General features: G+C 45.3%; 1 protein-coding gene across 21 annotated transcripts in view; it reads right to left on the bottom strand.

Annotated features, from left to right (window-relative positions):
* LOC106021364 (trichoplein keratin filament-binding protein-like) overlaps window positions 1-16,459 on the bottom strand; it is a 38,915-nt gene extending 22,456 nt beyond the window's left edge. For 10 of the 21 annotated variants that reach the window (XM_040749538.1, XM_040749534.1, XM_040749465.1 and 7 more), the window contains exons 1-2: window positions 14,239-16,459; window positions 10,208-10,455 (exon numbers count right to left, since the gene is read on the bottom strand). In XM_040749538.1, coding sequence (XP_040605472.1) covers window positions 14,742-16,418 — 1,677 coding nt within the window. In that variant the 5' untranslated portion in view covers window positions 16,419-16,459 and the 3' untranslated portion in view covers window positions 10,208-10,455; window positions 14,239-14,741. Of the gene's footprint in view, window positions 1-7,571; window positions 7,730-10,207; window positions 10,456-14,238 lie in introns of all 21 variants that reach the window. The other 11 variants (XM_040749535.1, XM_040749530.1, XM_040749476.1 and 8 more) reach the window with 7 other exon arrangements.
* Between the last annotated feature and the right edge of the window lie 1,728 nt (window positions 16,460-18,187).

Genomic DNA, 18,187 nt, shown 5'->3' on the forward strand with positions numbered 1-18,187 from the left:
GGTGTAGTATGTAGGTGCTTAATAAATATCTGTTAAATCAACACATAGATGAATCATCAGGAACTGGTACACAACAGATAGAAACGGAAAGAACAAAGTAAGATAGATTGGGAGGTAGGATACTATTTCAAGAGTGACAGCATGCAACGCACGATTTTCACCTCTGTACTTGGGAGGCTGAAGCAGATAGATGTCTGTTAGCTTCAGGCAAGCCTGGTCTACATAGTGAGTTCTAGGCCAGCCAGAGTTACATGATGAGACCTTGTCTCAAAAAAAGTGTAAGCATACATTTCTGTCTAACACTGTTATGAGTAAGACATGAGGAACCTTGCGTGGGGGACCCTGGCAGATTCCACGGCAGGCAAGGGTAACCAAGGTGGAGGGACAAACACGCCAGGCAGACAGAGCTAAGTAAGAAGCTTTATTAGAAAGAGGATGGAGGGGAAAGGAAAGAGAAAATAGGTAAAGAGACACAGAGAGAGGACAGAAGAGGAGAGGGAGAGAGGAAAAGTCTGTCTGCCCCAGCGGAATTGCCAGGAAAGAGAGGACAGAAAGAGAGGAGCAGGAAAGAGAGGGAAAGAGAGTGTAAGGGGGCAAAGGTCTTTCTTTTTTTCTTTTTTTCTTTTCTTTTTTTTTTTTTTTGGTTTTTCGAGACAGGGTTTCTCTGTGGCTTTGGAGGCTGTCCTGGAACTCACTCTGTAGACCAGGCTGGCCTCGAACTCACAGAGATCCGCCTGCCTCTGCCTCCCGAGTGCTGGGATTAAAGGCGTGCGCCACCCACGCCCGGCTAGGTCTTTCTTTTAAAGGAATTCTTTACATCTGGGCTGACCAGGGTACTTCCCAAGTGCATTCTGCCAGGTGACAGGGGCAGGCCAGCATAATGCCTGCATCCGTACATCAAACACTATGAGGGAACTAAAGAGATGGCTCAGCAGTTCAGAGCTCCAGCTATGCAAGCCTGAGAACCTGAACTCCATCTCTGGATCCCTGGAGCCCACAGTGGGAGGGAGAACTGAGATGTCCTCTGACTCCCACATGTGTGCCATGACACACACAGGCTGTGGCTCACATGTGCCCCCATTTCCACATGTGTACACATACACACTAATATTACACTTGAAATATTTTTAAAAAGAAAAATATGGGGCTGGGGAGGTATCTCCATGGTTGAGCATCTGCCTAGCCTGTGTGAAGCCTTGGGTTCAATCACTAAACACTGCAAAATAAACGAATAAAAACTAAAACAGAAGAGCAGGGTTTGTGTCTTGAATTAGAGTTTGAAACCTGAGAGGTGCTGGTTTCACAACATAGTGAATGTACTAAATGCCACTCAACTGTAACTTTAAAAATGGTTAATTATATGTTATGTGAATTCCACCTCAATAAAAAAAATGAAAGGACAGGATTGTAATATAATAATTATGATCCCTGATCGTTAAAGCATTACAAATCCTTGATGAAGTCAACACAGAGAGTTCAGTTCTCATGCAGTCTCATGGTTTACAAAATGGTTTACTAAAGAGATTCCCTCCAGCAAGCCACATAGGGAAAGTGAGAGCAGCAGATAACACCTTGACTGCTTAGTCTTGGAGGGCCAGGACACACGGCCTGTGGAATGCTGTCTGCCCTTGTTCCTCTGCCAGGAAGCAACTGCCCCAATAGGCCCTTGGCTGCCCCCACTTCATTCTCCTCCTGGTCATCCAGCCAATCTGCTTGATTTTGTTTGTTTGTTTGTTTGAGGCATGATATCTTTATATAGCCCTGGTTGTCCTAGAGCTGCCTGATTTGCAGACCAGGCTGGCCTCAAATTCACAAAAATTTGCCTGCCTCTGCCTCCCAAATACTAAGATTAAAGGCATATACCACAACACACAGCTCAAAATCATTAGAACAGATCCTACATTGACACTCTTTGTTGTTACTTTGTTGTTTTTGTTTTCAAGAAAGGGTCTCACTATGTAGCTCTAGCTGTCCTGGAACTCATTATGTAGACCAGGATAGCTTCAAAGTCACAGAGATCCGGCTACCTCAGCCTCCTGAGTGCTAGGATTTAAAGGTATGTGCCACCACATCCGGCTGAAGGAGCAAAATTTTTAATAACTATAAATATAAATAAAATATAAATATAAATAAATGTATGTATGTATTTATTTATTTTATGTCATACTACCCTGAATGCTTGCAATATTATCTGATCTCAGAAGCTAAGCAGGACTGGGCCTGGTTAGTACTTTGATGGGAGCAAATGTTCTTTTTTGTTTTGTTTTTTGAGACAGGGTTTCTCTGTATTGCTTTGGAGTGTGTTCTGGAACTCCCTCTGTAGACCAGGCTGACCTGGAACTCATAGATTTACCTGCCTCTGCCTCCCGAGTGCTGGGATTAAAGGCAAGTGCCACCAAAGCCTTTAAATGTTCTTAACCACTGACTCAGCTCTCTGGCCTGATGTTGACCAATAATTTAGGCAGAATATGGCTATTTGTCAATGTGGTTCTAGGTTCTGAGTGTCCTGACATGCTGAGTGGAGCCTGATGACACAGGATCAACTCTTGTTTCATACACACAAGGGAGAGCTTTGCCATAGACTCGCCCAGATCTTTGGGAAGAAAGGCTAGAATCTGAAGAAATAATCCCCAAAACAAAGTTGCGGAGATCAAAACAAAACAAAAGCTGTTGCTGTAGCAGCACAAACTGGGAAGGCAGAGGCAGGTAGATATACACATACTTGAGTTCGAGGCCAGCCTGGTCTACAGAGCGAGTTCCAGGACAGCCTCCAAAGCAATACAGAGAAACCTTGTCTCAAAAAACCAGAGAGAGAGAGAGAGAGAGAGAGAGAGAGAGAGAGACAGAGACAGAGACAGAGACAGAGACAGAGAGACTGAAACATGGCACCGCCTAGGTCAGTCCTTGTTTGGGCTCCCATTGTTCCCAGCTCTCCACATTATTAAACTCATATCTGGCTCCTGTCTACATCTGTGAGAAAGTGTAGGAATGAGGACAACTCCTCCAATTAAAAACCTAGCCGTGTTTTTAGGAGCCCGGGCATCAAAAGAGAAAGGAAGGAAGGACAAGGACACTGGACAGGGTTCAGAGTCCAGAAAGTATCAAGTATAGCCTCACAAAACCCATGTAATCGGCACAGACAGTTTCTGACACTAAACTGATATAGGACAGTTTGTCCCAGGGGAAAACTTGCAGGGCTAGTTTCTGGAAGTTGGGCAGTTTGTTTCCTCGGGGGAGATAACTGTGGGATACAAAACCAGCCTCTCAGATGCAGGGATCACCCCAGAATCATGTCCAGTGACCTCTTTCACCAGTGCGTGAGTCACACAGCAAGCAAGGTGGGAGCTGCTGGGCTTGACACAGCCAACTCTTGCATTCCAGTGTCAGCTGAGTTTCCACTGCTCCAGCTACCTGCCTAAGAGCAACTTCCAGGGAGCAGGCAAACACACACAGGTATGAAAATGTAAACATTTGTCCCACATGACTGTGGCCCTGAGGAATTATTGCTCTATTTTAAAATACTTGATAATCTCATGAAACTGGAAAGCTTCTGTAAGGCAAAGAACACTGCCAATAGGACAAAACAGAATAGGGAAAGATTTTCACCAACATCAGACAGAGGACTAATATCCAAAATATATAAAGAACTCAAGATACCAAATAATCCAATTAGAAAATGGGGTACAGTTCTAAACAGAGAATTATCAGCACAGGAATCTCAAATGGCTGAGAAACAAAGAAATGTTCAACATCCTCAGTCATCAGGGAAATGACAATCAAAACTATTTTGAGATTCCATCTTACACCTATCAGAATGGCTAAGATCAAAAACACAGTGACAGCTCATGCTGTCGAGGATACTGAGCAAAGGAACACTCCTCCATTGGTGGTAGGAGTGAAAACGTGTACAACCACTATGAAAACTCTTCAGAAAACTGGGAATGGATCTACCTCAAGACCTAGCTATTCCACTCTTGGGTATATACTCAAAGGATGTTCATCCTACCACAAGGACACATGCTCAACTATACTCATAGCACCTTTAGTCATAATAGCCAGAAACTGGAACTCTAGATGTCCCTCAACCAAAAAAATGGATAAAGAAAATGTGGTACACAATTTACTCAGCTGTTAAAAACAATGACATCATGAATTTGTAGCTAGATGGATGGAACTAGAAAAAAATCATCCTGAGTGAGACCTAGAAAAACAAATGTGGTATGTACACATCAGTAGATATTAGCTGTTAAGTAAAGAATAATCATGCTACAATCCACAGACCCAGAAAGGCTAAAAGACAAGGAGGTCCCAGAGGGATGCATGGATTTCCCTGAGAAGAAGACAAGAATAGATTTTGTGGGTGAACTGCGGGCAGGGGGTATGGGAACAGGAGGGATGAGGGATGGAGGGAGAGAGTACTGGGAGAAACTGGAACTGGGGGCATTTCGGGGATAATGTGCAAACCTAGTGCAGTGAAAACTCCCTGGAATCTATGAGTGACCCTAGCAAAGATTCCTGGTAAAGGGGGAACCAGCTATCTTGCCTTGCCAGGCAAGGCTCCAATTAGTGGGATTGGGACATCAACCCAGCCACAAAATCTCCGACCTAAAATCTGTTCTGCCTGCAAGATATGCCGGAGTAATGGTGGCACAGAACTTGTAGGAGTGTCCAACCAATGACTGGTCCAACCTGAGGTCCATGCCTGTCACTGGCTGGATGGCCAAGGACCAGAACCTGGACAGCCCAGAGACCCAGGATAGAACCAGACACAACTAGCAAAACAAAAACAGAAACAAAAAGTCAATGGAATGATTCCTAATGATATTCTGCTATACTCATAGATCAGTGCCTAGCCCAACTGTCATCAGAGAGGTATCATCCAACAACTGATGGCAGCAGACGCAGAGACCCACATCAAACACTAGATGGAGTCAGGGGAACCTCCACAGAAGAGGGGAGGAAGGATTGTAGGAGCCAAAGGAGTCCAGAACACCATGAGAACACAGCCCACAGAACCAACTAAGCAGGGTTCATAGGGACTCACAAAGATAGAAGGGACAATCATGGAGCCTGAGCCGGGCGTTGGTGGCGCACGCCTTTAATCCCAGCACTCGGGAGGCAGAGGCAGGCGGATCTCTGTGAGTTCGAGGCCAGCCTGGTCTACAGAGTGAGTTCCAGGACAGCCTCCAAAGCTACAGAGAAACCCTGTCTCGAAAAACCAAAAAAAAAAAAAAAAAAAATCATGGAGCCTGAACAGGTCTGATCCAGGTCCTCTGCATACATGTTATGGTTGTGTAGGTTGGTGTTCTTGTGGGACTTCTAACAGTGTGAGCGCACAGACATACATGAAGGCACAAATACACACACACTCTTACACATAAAATAAAATATTCTAAAAGTAAATTTTTAAAAAATTTGAACGGATCAAAATGGATTGAAGAGATTTTCAAAACTTGATAATAAAGTATATAATTCTACAAAATATTTGTTTGCCAACATTGTTCTTAAACTTCCACTAAATGGTACAGGAACATGTTGTTAGCCTTGAGTAAACATAAAACTTTCTATAAATGTATTAAAATTGAATCTCTAAAGAAAATGTTCAGCTATCTGAACCGTGGTACACACACATTCATAGTATATATGCACATGTTTTCCCTGAAGACTTCCTTATAAAGTAGTCAAAGTATACAACTCAAAATCTAAGCACATTATTCTTCACAAAACAAAATAAACAACAACAAAAACACACCAAAAGCCGGGCGTTGGTGGCGCACGCTTTTAATCCCAGCACTCGGGAGGCAGAGGCGGGTGGATCTCTGTGAGTTCGAGGCCAGCCTGGTCTACAGAGCGAATTCCAGGACAGCTTCCAAGATAATACAGAGAAACCCTGTCTCGAAAAACCAAAAAAAACAAAAAACAAAAAAACAACAACAAAACACACACACACACACACACACACACACACACACACCAAAATTTGCATACCAAGGTTTTACTTTTGCCATTTCCCACCACCCAGCTATATTGCAGGTTTTGTTTCCTTTATTTTGTTTGGTATTTTAAGATAGGATCTCCCTAGATAGACTAGACTGTTCCCAAACTCAGAGTGATTCTCCTGCCTCAGCTTCCTAAAGTCTGAGGGGATTACAGACATGGACCACTATGCCTATACATGTCTCACCGTGTAGCCCTGGCTGACATGAAACTGGCTCTATAGGCCAGGCTGATCTCAAACTCATAGAAATCTCCCTGCCACCTGGCAGTGGTGGCACACACCATTAGTCCCAGCACTCAGGAGGCAGAGGCAGGTAGATCTCTGTGAGTTTGAGGCCAGCCTGATCTATAGAGCAAGTTCCAAGACAGGCTCCAAAGCAATACAGGGAAACCCTGTCTCGAAGGAAAAAGAAAAGAAAAAAAGAAGGAAAGAAATCTACCTGCCTCTGTCTCCTGAGGGCTGGGACTAAAGGTACGCACCACCTATGTTGGCATTTGGTCAATGTTGATCTCAGGAACTATGACTGTTCACCTTTGTCCTGCAGTAACTGTACATAAATCCTCCTCCCTGTGGGCTTAAGCATGGTAAGTACTGAAGTGTTCAAGTTTTTTTTTTAATTCTCACAGGATGAAGAAGAAAGCAAACAAAACACATATTATATCTCACATCTTTTTTTTCCCCCGAGACAACGTTTCTCTGTGGCTTTGGAGGCTGTCCTAGAACTTGCTCTACAGACCAGGTTGGCCTCGAACTCACAGTATGTCTCACATCTTAAACTCAAAGGGATAGTTAGGCAGCAAGGGAGGCCTGGGCCCAACTCTGAACTAAAGCACAGACTGTCAACTAACACAAGCTGAGTGGTTCCCCTCATGGAGGAACATCAGATGCAGAGGTGAGCAGGGACCCCAGGCAAGCTAGGAACACTCTGGTGACAAAGGCACATGGGCCCTGGTAAAGGAATCAGACTGGTGTCTATGTTTGTTGCGTGGGTCTATTGTGGCCAGATAGTCTTGGTTTTTCTTTCTTTTCTTTTCTTTTTTGTTTTTTTGTTTTTGTTTTTGTTTTGTTTTGTTTGGTTTTTACGAGACAGGGTTTCTCTGTATTGTTTTGGAGGCTGTCAGTCCATCCCAGCCTCGAACTCACAGAGATCCGCCTGCCTCTGCCTCCCAAGTGCTGGAATTAAAGGCATGCGCCACCACCACCCGGCTAGTCTTGGTTTTTCAAGAAAATGTGGAGACCTAGGTTTTACTGTGAATCTCAAAAACGAGCCTGTGGCTGGAAATAGTACACAGGGCACTGACTATTTGCTTTTAGGAGCAGTAAGCAGTTCTAAGCCTCAATCTACCAAATTAAGTGTTGCAGCTGCTTTCTTGTCCTTTTCCTCTTTTTTTTTTTTTTGAGACAGGGTTTCTCTGTATTGTTTTGGAGGCTGTCCTGAAACTCGCTCTACTGTAGACCAGGCTGGCCTCGAACTCATAGAGATCCACCTGCCTCCCGAGTGCTAGGATGTTTTGTTTGTTTGTTTGAGACAAGGTTTCATATATTCCCGGATAGACTCAAATTCATTACATACCCAAAGATGACTTTAAACTCCAGATCCATCCTGCCTTCAACTCCTGAGTGCTGGGACAACAGGCATGCTCCACCACGCACAGCTTTTATTAACTGCTTCCCAGGAAGGTGACCTGACATCCAGTTACTTGACAGTGGTAATCCAGTCAGCTGGTGAAACTACCACATAGTGAGTGGAAGGGTTCAAATCCAATTTCCAACACTTACAGTCAGTACAAACTAGCAATGTCACTTGGGTTGAGCACTCTATCTTCAATTTTTATGATCTATAAAACTCATGCAATAAAACGATTCCTGGCTAGTGAGATGGCTCTGTGGATAAAGCACATGCCATGCAAGTCTGACAGCCTGAGTTCAAATCCCAGAACCCACATTAAAAACAACAAAACAAAGCCAGAAACCATGGCATGGCATTTGTAATCCCAGCATGTTGGGCCCCAGCCCCACCAGGTCTCTGTGAATTGCTGGTCAGTCTACAAGTGCAACCTGTTTTCCAGTCCAAGTGCTTCCTGTGTTCAGTCCTGGCTTACTGCCCCAGCCTTGACCCTCTGATCTCAACATTCAGCAGGAGGAAAACACGCTCTCTTCTACCTGGAGTTTTTCCACTGTGCTGTAAGACTGTATATAAAGCTCCTCCCTCCTACAAGGGAGAGACCTCTTAACACTTGCAATGAAGACACACACACACACATTCTCCTAGCAATAAAGGCAACACATGCATTCTCTTAGTACAAACAGCTGGACGTCTGGTCTCTCTTTCTCTAATACCTTGGAGTTTCTTGTGGTGCAGGCGCCGCGCGCCGCACCAGCACTCCTGTAGAGAGTTGAGAAGAGAAAAAAGAATCCTGCTTCAATACGGTGTAAAGCAAGACTCTACGCCCAAGAGCTGCCCTCTGACAGACACACAGACACACACACACACACACCCCGCATCTCACAATACACTGATGAGTAAATTTAAGCATTCACAATCCCACAAATACAAAGAGCACGTGGCAGAGGAAGCCCTGATCTGCACATCACCCAGCAGTGCCTATGAGATGGCCGCCTCCTTTCTCACCGCTTGTTTACAATGAGCGAGCAAGTCTTTATTGAGTAGGATTACTTCTATAAACAGGGTTTCTCTGTGTAGCCCTGGCTGTCCTAGAACTCACTCTGTAGATCAGGCTGGCTACAACTCAGAGATCTGCCTGCCTCTGTTTTGAATATATTTGTTGTTGTTTTGCTTTTTTGAGACAGGGATTCTCTGTGGCTTTGGAAGCTGTCCTGGAACTCGCTCTATAGACAAGGCTGGTCTTGAACTCACAGAGATCACAGAAATCTGCCTGCCTCTGCCTCCCGAGTACTGGGAATAAAGCCACCACTGCCCAGCTGAATATAAGTTCTAAACCTGTCAAAAAACTCTTTTTTTATTTATTCTCACTCTTTGCCTTAGTTCATAGACTTGCCCTCTGCACCCTGAACTACTACAATTATCTGATATTACACCTCCTGCCTGAGGTGCCCCCTTACCCAGGCCTGGGTGATTCCATCTCTTGGCTTATTCAATTACACAAGTGAAATACAGATCTGATGGTGTCACTCTCCCTTTAACCTACAGAACAAAGTCTAAATTCTTTCATCAAAGCTTCCCAAGCTCATATCTGACCAGCCTAGACTTCCTACTTTATTCAGCTTTACCAGAGCCTATCCTTGCCTTTTCTTGAAAGCCATTCAGTTTCCCATCATAGCCTTCAGTGAGTTTTCCTTTCTGTTTAGAACATTTGTTCTCTTGTTCACTTGTATGGTTCCTGTTCCTTCTTACTCTTTTTTCTTTATTATTATTTTTTAGTCTCACTATATAGTGTCAGACTTAGTGGCTATATAGTGTCAGACTTAGAATGCTCCAAGTAGACCTGGATGACCTTGAACTCACACAGATACACCTGCCTCTGCCTCCTGAGTGCTGGGAATAAAAGTGGGCACCACTGAACCTGGCCCTCTTACCTGTGTAAGTCCAGCCCCAAACGAGCCTTTTCTGATGTCTTACTAACTTGTCTCTGCAGTTGGGCCTACCCAGCCTCTTTAAGCCCATCTCATCACGCCTTGGAATGAACTTATGCTACATCTGTCCCAGTGTAAAAAAAGACACAAAGAATGAGGACATGGTTGTATTTTCCTTATATTTGCAGCCAACACATAATAGGCATTGGGTGCTTACTGGATGAATTAAGCCATTAAAACAAGACCCAAAATAATAATGATGATGTTATTACTTTCAAAATCCTTTCATAAGAAAAACAGGGCCGGGCGTTGGTGGCACAGGCCTTTAACAGAGAGAGTTCCAGGACAGCCTCCAAAACAATACAGAGAAACCCTGTCTAGAAAAAGGAAGGAAGGAAGGAAGGAAGAGAAAAGGAACACAGACCACTGGAAATAAATACAAAACAAAAAAAGGTAACAGAAACATATAAAATCACTCAGAAGGTCTTAACTCCCAGAAATGTGTGCATTTTGGTCAACTTTAGCAGAAAAGGTTATTAAACATATAAAACCAAATCAGGGGAGATTTTGTAGGCCTGTAAAAACTTGTCTCAACAAATAAATGAGCAAATACACCTTCCAGTTATTTGGATAGGTGGACACATCTGCACTTACCAGGCAGTTGGCATTTGTCATAATAACTTGATCTTCACTGGTGCCTGTGGTCTTGGTGAAATGAATCTGACAGCTCAGGCAAAGAACTCATCCAGCCAAAGACAGAATCTCTAAATCCTGATGTAGGTCATTTCCCATGCAGGGCAAATGCTGTCTTGATCTCATGCCCAAGAAGGTGTCTCTTAAAGAGATGACAATATAGAATCACCAGAGGAATCTTCAAATGATGCTATCAGGTAGACATAGGTCTAGGGAAGAAAATAACAATTACCTTTTGCATTTATTTTCTTTTTTAAAAAGATTTTTTATGTATAAGAATGTTTTATCTGTATGTGTACTATGCATTAGTGCAGTGTCCGAGGGTGTCAGAAGAGGGCATCAGAGGGGCCGGGCAGTGGTGGTGCATACACCTTTAATCCCAGCACTCGGGAGGCAGAGGCAAGCAGATCTCTGTGAGTTCGAGACCAGCTTGGTCTACAAGACCTGGTTAGTTCCAGGACAGCCTCCAAAGTTACAGAGAAACCCTGTCTCGGAAAAAAAAAAGCAAGAAAGAGGGCATTAAAATTGGAATTTCAGATGGTTGTGAGCCACCCTGTGGTGCTGAACTTGAACCCCAGTCCCCTGGAAGAGCAGTCAGTGCTCTTAACAGTTGAGCCAGACCTCCAGACCCTGAATTTATGTTGTTACAGACTTGCCACTGAAGTAGTTTTTTCTGCAAGCTCACTGAATGAATGGAAGGGCTGTTTATAACCTCTCCTCTTCCCCCAGGCAGATCTTACTTTGACAAGCTAAGAAAAAAGTCAGCTGGTCCAGAAACAATGGAGACAAATGTACAGCTGAGTAGGATGGCTCTGAGGTCAGGCTGTCTGAGTTACAGCCTGGCTTTGGCAGTTCTGAGTTGGTAGACTTGATAGAGGAATAGTTCCCATTGTAAACCGCTGAGCAAAGGGTTAAATGATAGAGAACAGGCATAGTGTTTGACCTGTACCGATTCATCTTAACTGCTCATAACAAGAAGCCAGAAAATGTTATCAGTATCATTTACCAGAAACAAGATCTTATAACCAAAGAAAGGCAGGCATAACTGTGCACATTTGTAATCCCAGCATTTGGGAGACTGAGACAGGATCAAGAGTCTGACGTCAGTTGGGGCTACATAAAAAGTTCAAGACTAGCCTAGAATATATAGCTAGACCCTGCCTCAAAAAATAGAGACAGAGAGTGCTGGAGCGATGACTCAGTGGTTAAGAGCACTTGCTGATTTTGCTGAGAGCCTGGCTCACGCCAGGTGTTGGTGGCACACGCCTTTAATCCCAGCACTTGGGAGACAGAGGCAGGTGGATCTCTGTGAGTTCGAGGTCTACAAGAGAGCCTGGCTAATAACCATCTGTAACTCTGGTTCCAAAGAATCCAACGCTATCTCTTGGCTTCTTTGGGCACATACTGCTCATGCAAAACACTCATACAAATAAAAATAAATATGTTTAAAAGTTTTTAATGAATACATAAAGAAATCCTGTTAGTAGGCTTGAGTCATCAGAAGTTTATCTTTACAACTCTACCCATTTCCACTATCTTTACTTTATTGTCCAACTACAAGGTCAGAGTTCTCAGGAAATGGAGGAAAGAGTAACCAATTAGCTTCGGACCAAGGGACAGGCAGAAATATCAGGGACAGACAGCAGAACACAAGCCTTAGCCACAGAATGGCTTGCTATGCAACTGACTTCGGCATAAAAATGGATCTGGTGTCCCAGTAGCAACACTGGAGGAAAGCAAAGCATTTCTTTAAGCTGCTGAGTGCACATCCCATGCCCAGACAAATCAGGTTCAAGTATGGGACAGACACCTGCAGGTTCCACAGAGCCCTGGGATAGTCTAAAAGCAAGGAAATTATTGCAGTGATTTATCCCTTGATGTTAAATCGTCCTGAAATGAGTAAAGTCAATGAATGCAATAAACCAATTCTATGAATGCATGCTTAATGTCTACTATGTGATAGGACTAGGGCAGTCCCCACACAGACACACATTTCTGTCCTCCATGCTAGAAGGGACAGACAGATGATTAACAACTACTACAGGCATGGTGTGTGTTGTCATTCTAACACTCAAGAGGCTAAATCGGGAAGATTTGGAGTTTGAGACAGACTGAACAATACAGTAAGGCAAGAGAGGTGCAGGGGAGAGAGGAGAGACTGGGCAATAGCTCACTTTCTATTTTTGGAAGTTGCAACTGACCAAAAAAAGGAGAGGAGGGATGGGGAAATTATCTTAGGGTTAACCTTGTACACAAAAATATAGTAAAGGGCCTAAAAATTTTGTGGAGAAACATACGCAAAAATACTCAGGAAACTTAAGGAAAAAGCATGAGGCACTCAAGTGTGGAGGCTCACATTTGTAATCCCAGCTGAGGCAGTCAGCCTGGACTGCACTGTGAGCTGTAGGCAAACTTGGGCTACAGACTGAGACCTTTTCAAAACATAAATGAAGCCTAGAGATGTATCAGGGTTGGCAGAGTGCTTGCCTAACATGAACAAAGCCCCAGGCTTCATCTTCAGCACCACTCAACCTGAGTGTGGAGGCTCACACGAAACCTGAGTGTGGAGGCTCACACGAAACCTGAGTGTAATGGCTCACACTCAACTTGAGTGTGGGGCTCACACCTGCAATCTCAGCATCTCAGCATTCTGGAGGTAGAGGGAGGAAGACCAGAAGTTCAAGGTCAATGTTGGTCACATATTGAGTTCCAGAATTTGAAGCCAGCCTGGGCTATATAAGACTTTGTCTCAACACACACACACCACTACATCACACATACACTCACACCACCACCACCAACAATAGCGACAAAAGACATGAGGCTATCATATGCTTATAATACATAATATGAAACTTATATTCAGAAATTGTGCTTTTAATTATAACTAGAGGAGAAATAGGGGTGAAAAAAGTTTTTGGAGACAGGCTAGCCTAGTTTTGGCTAGCCTAGAATTCAGAGATCTGACTGCTTCTGCCTCCTGAATTCTGGTGTTAAAGGTGTGCACCACTATGCCAGGCTTGGTGAAATATTCTTTCTATGCTATCCACTCTGCTACCTCTACCATCGGGGCAATAGAACCTATCTCGATAATGGAGTCTTCTATTTTTTTTAATGTGTCTTCGTCTGTGCACCATATGTGTGCTTGCTGCCCAAGGAAGTGGTGAGCCTCCACGTGGGTGCTAGGAATAGAATCAGGTCTTTTGCAAGAACAATAAGTGCCCTTCCCCACGGAGCCAACTCTCCAGCCACATAATGGAGTCTTGACACTGGTTACTTGAGGCCTTTTCTTCTTGGGAAGAGAGTAGATTATGAATAAGATAAAAGGCTTAACTCAGTAAGATTGAGATTTTGATGTCAGCCTGAGCTAAGAAGAAGCCCTGTTTCAAAAAAGAAACAAATATTCTAGTACTTGGGAGGCAAAGACAGTAGATCTTTGTATTTGAGAGGCCAGCCTGGACAGCCTGGTCTGCATATAGTTCCAGGCAACCAGGGATACATATCTAGCTAGACCAACACACACACACACACACACACACACACACACACACACACACACACGATCATGTGATCAGATGAATAATTGAAAGTGAAAGATGGGTCAGGTGGTGATGGCGCACGCCTTCAATCCCAGCACTTGGGAGGCAGAGGCAGGCAGATCTCTGTAAGTTCAAGACCAGCCTAGTCTACAGAGTTGAGTTCCAGGATAGCCAGGGCTACACAGAGAAACCCTGTCTTGAAGAACTGGGGGAAAAAAAGTGAAAGATGGAAACAATTCAGGTACAGATAGAATTAAGTAGGGCAATTCAAACCTGATGTGAGGGTGAAGTGAACCTGTAAAAATAGGATTAGTTACTAGTAAAGATGAGTTTGGTTCAGATACATAGGGCTCTTGTAAGTCAAAACAGATGGCAAAACTGGTTACATGGACTGTATAGAAATATCAACAAACCCAATCACCACGTTAGGATATGCCTTCTTATTTCCTGTACCTTTAATTAAAATCATGATCACTCTTCTTCCCCTTCGCTTCACTCCTGCTGGAGCCCCTCGGGTTTTGGTGTGTGCTTCAGACATACCACCTGTTTGCTGCTTCTCCCACAACCCTCAGCGTCCATTCTTTATCCTGCTATAAGTTGTTCGTTTTGACATTCTTCTACATTTCATACCCCTGACCAGTATGTCTGCCAAAATCCAGCCCACCCTAGACTCATTTCTCAAATAGTTCTTCAAGAATGGAGCAGTCACTTTCCTTCTACTTAGCATTCATTCCCAATATTTTCTCCTTAAAATGTTCCCATTTCCCTCTTTCCCACCCTTCACTTCCGTTGATATTGGCTTAGCCTCCGTCCCCAGTAACTCTGCTCCACTTCCCTGTCCTTTCAGTTCCAGAATCCTCACTCATCTTTACCCTTTTGGGATCAACAAAGTTTTGCTTTGCTCTAGCTTCTCTTTGACTTTCAATACTTCTCCAGTCTCCTTTACCTTCACTTCCTCATCCACCTGATTGCCCAGAGCCTTCTCCAATTGTGTCTTTCTCCCCCATAGGAACAGATTCATCAGCAGTACCTTTCATTTCAGCCAGGACAAAACTGTCGGTTTCCCCCGCGCCCTCTGCTCCCTCTTGCTCATCTTTCCCTTCCACCTTTTCAGAAGGAATTTGTTCCCTACTCATAGTTTCCGTCACACTTTCATCACCAGTAACGTTTGTCACTCTTTCAATATTCTCCTCTGTTGTGCTTCCCGTCTGTGAGTGCTCTCCCAGCTTCATCCCATCGGACTGCACTTCCTCAGTGTCTGACTCCGGTTTATCTCCCGTGGGTCTCAGATTTCTATCACCAGTCCTAGGCTGTTCTTCAGTGGACTGTAATTTCTCTCTACTCAGCTTTTCGTCACTTGACCTCGCCTTCTCTCTGATGGACCCCAGCCTCTCTCCACTGTCGGATGCTTTCTCACTGATGGACCCCAGCCTCTCTCCACTGTCGGATGCTTTCTCTCTGATGGACCCCCGCCTGCCTGACACCTTCTCTCTGATGGACCCCCGCCTGCCTGACACCTTCTCTCTGATGGACCCCCGTCTGTCTGACACCTTCTCTCTGATGGACCCCCGTCTGTCTGACACCTTCTCTCTGATGGACCCCCGTTTCTCTCCACTGTCCGACACCTTCTCTCTGATGGACCCCCGTTTCTCTCCACTGTCCGACACCTTCTCTCTGATGGACCCCCGTCTGTCTGACACCTTCTCTCTGATGGACCCCCGTCTGTCCGACACCTTCTCTCTGATGGACCCCCGTCTGTCCGACACCTTCTCTCTGATGGACCCCTGTTTCTCTCCACTGTCGGACACCTTCTCTCTGATGGACCCCCGTTTCTCTCCACTGTCCGACACCTTCTCTCTGATGGACCCCCGTTTCTCTCCACTGTCCGACACCTTCTCTCTGATGGACCCCCGTTTCTCTCTACTGACCATTTTCTCTACAACAGACCCCCGTTTCTCTCGCCTGCCCACCACCTTCTCTCCCATGGACACCCGTTTCTCTGTCTTGTACATCAAGTTCTCTCCACTCGACTCCAACTCCTCATTCCGCCTCAGTTGATCGCCTCTGGACTTCAAGTCCCCTCCAGTGGTCCTCAACTTGTCTTTAGACGTCAGTCTTTCTTCAGGCTCCGCTATCATCGCTGCACTATTAGACACGGATCTAGCTTTGAGTCTGTCCTCCTGCTGTCTCCGAGTCTCCTCTGGGTTGTCATCCTTCAAACTTGCTGGATCTTGTGATGTCTTCCCTACACTGTTCAGGAGCTTCGTGTTCACCCTCTCCTGAATCAAGCCCGATCTCTCTTGCGAGATCTTCTTCCCCACGACTTCCAGCTTCCAGTTCTCAGATTCCAACTTTGGGTCCCACAGTTTAGACTTTTGCAGGTTTCTGTCCAAGAGTTCCACTCTCTTCCCAATCACGATGAGGCCATTCCAGGGCGTCCACACCTTTTCTTTCTCTGGCACTTGCGCCTTCTTGCAGTACGGCTCTGGTTGCGATCGCCTTTGGACTTGGGCCTTGCACCGGGAGCCCCGGGCCCGGGCCTTACTGCGTCCCCGCGGCCCCCTAAACTGCTTACTCCGTACTTTCGAGCCCGGGTATGAAAACCTGAACGAAACCTCTTTCTCCACAGACATTGCCGTCTGCCCTCGGCCCTAGCCCCCTTAATCCACTCGGATGCCCCATTCCCCTCTACCCAACCCGCCCTCCCACCCTCGCCCCCTCTCCCCCTCTCCGGACTCCCCGCCCCGCCCACCGCCTGGTGGCGCCAAGAAGCTCTAGTGCGCATGTGCAGCTGCGCGTGCCGGTTAGAAGGCGGCAAGCCCGGAACGGCCGCGTTTGTAGAGTCCACCCGCGGGTCCGGCACGTGACCCTAGCGCCCCTCAGGCTCTGGCCTATCCTGGACCGGCTCTCTGGTGCCTCTTACAGGCGAGCACAGGATCGACAGGCCTCACAGTCAATAGCAGCTCGCACGGTAGACCTGGCACCAGTCAGAAGGAGCAGCTGCAGGCTGTAGGAACCACCCAGGGAGGTCAGTGTCAGTGTCAGCTACGGGATCCCTACAGGGTCCCCTCATCAAAGCTCTTGGAACGCACTGTAGGATTCTTGTGTGTCCCGGCTGAGGGGCACCATGGAGGGGCATCATCAGGAGACTGGGAAAGAGTAAGGTAAAGGAAGGAGACGCCTTCCTACTTCACCTCACTCCATCATAACATGCCAAGAAGGGAGAGAGACCAGCGCTTCTATGGCCCTGCACAGGGGCAGGTTGAGGATACCTCAGCCTGCATAGATGGAATCGGGCCTGTCACTGTTACACCTCCCCTCCCCAGGACCTGTGGTAGGCTGCCTGAGTTTGAAGGTGGGGAAAGTGAGACTTGGGATGGTCAGAGAATCCAAGAAGTTGAGAGCGGGATTCAAGAGGAATTTGGAGGAATAAGAGGAGCTGATCTGGCTTTCTGTTCACATATGTTCATATTCGAAAATATGTACAAATAGCCAGGCGTGATGGTGATGAACACCTTTAATCCTGAACTCCAGAGGCAAAGGCAGGAAGATCTCTGTGAGTTCAACACCACCCTGGTCTACATGGAGAGTTCTAGGCCAGCCAGGGCTAGATCTTATCTCAAAGGCAGAAGAAACAACAACAAAAACAAAAACAAAAAACCAAGACAGGCAGTGGTGGTGCATGCCTTTAGTCCCAGCACTTGGGAGGCAGGTGGATATCTGTGAGTTCAAGGCTAGCCTGGTCTACATAGCAAGTTCCAGGACAGGCTCCAAAGCTACAGAGAAACTCTGTCTGAAAAAAAAAGCAGAATATATGTTATTTGTATACTTATATGTACTTAGAATATGTTTATAAAGTGATTAGAAGCCAGGTGTAATCCCAGCCCTGAAGATGAGGCAGGAGGATTACCATCAATTTGAGGCCTGCCAAAGCTATAGCATGAGACTCTGCCATACATGCATAAATTTATTTCTTTATTAGGACAATGCCTAACATACTATAAGGCCAAATATAAGTGTTACTGATTGGTATTGTGGTTGCTATTGTTTTTATCAAATGGGTTACTATATGTTCTGAGAGTGTGTGAGTGTACTCCAGATTTGTTGGGGCCATACTTTCTGAAAAATCCTTTTTAATATTCATCCCCTAGATTAAATACTACCTTCACAAAGTGCATCCTTTAGGGCTAGAGAGATGGCTCAGAGGTTAAGAGCACTAGGTGCTCTTTCAGAGGTCCTGAGTTCAATTCCCAACAACCACATGGTGACTCACAACCATCTATAATGAAGTCTGGTGCCCTCTTCTGGCATGCAGGTATATATGCAGGCAGAACACTGTGTATGTAATAAAAATTAAAAAATTAAAAACAAAACAAAATAACCCAAAGTGCATCTTTCAAAT

Source organism: Mesocricetus auratus, unplaced genomic scaffold (assembly GCF_017639785.1).
Source record: "Mesocricetus auratus isolate SY011 unplaced genomic scaffold, BCM_Maur_2.0 Super-Scaffold_4256, whole genome shotgun sequence".
NCBI classification, from domain to species: domain Eukaryota; kingdom Metazoa; phylum Chordata; class Mammalia; order Rodentia; family Cricetidae; genus Mesocricetus; species Mesocricetus auratus.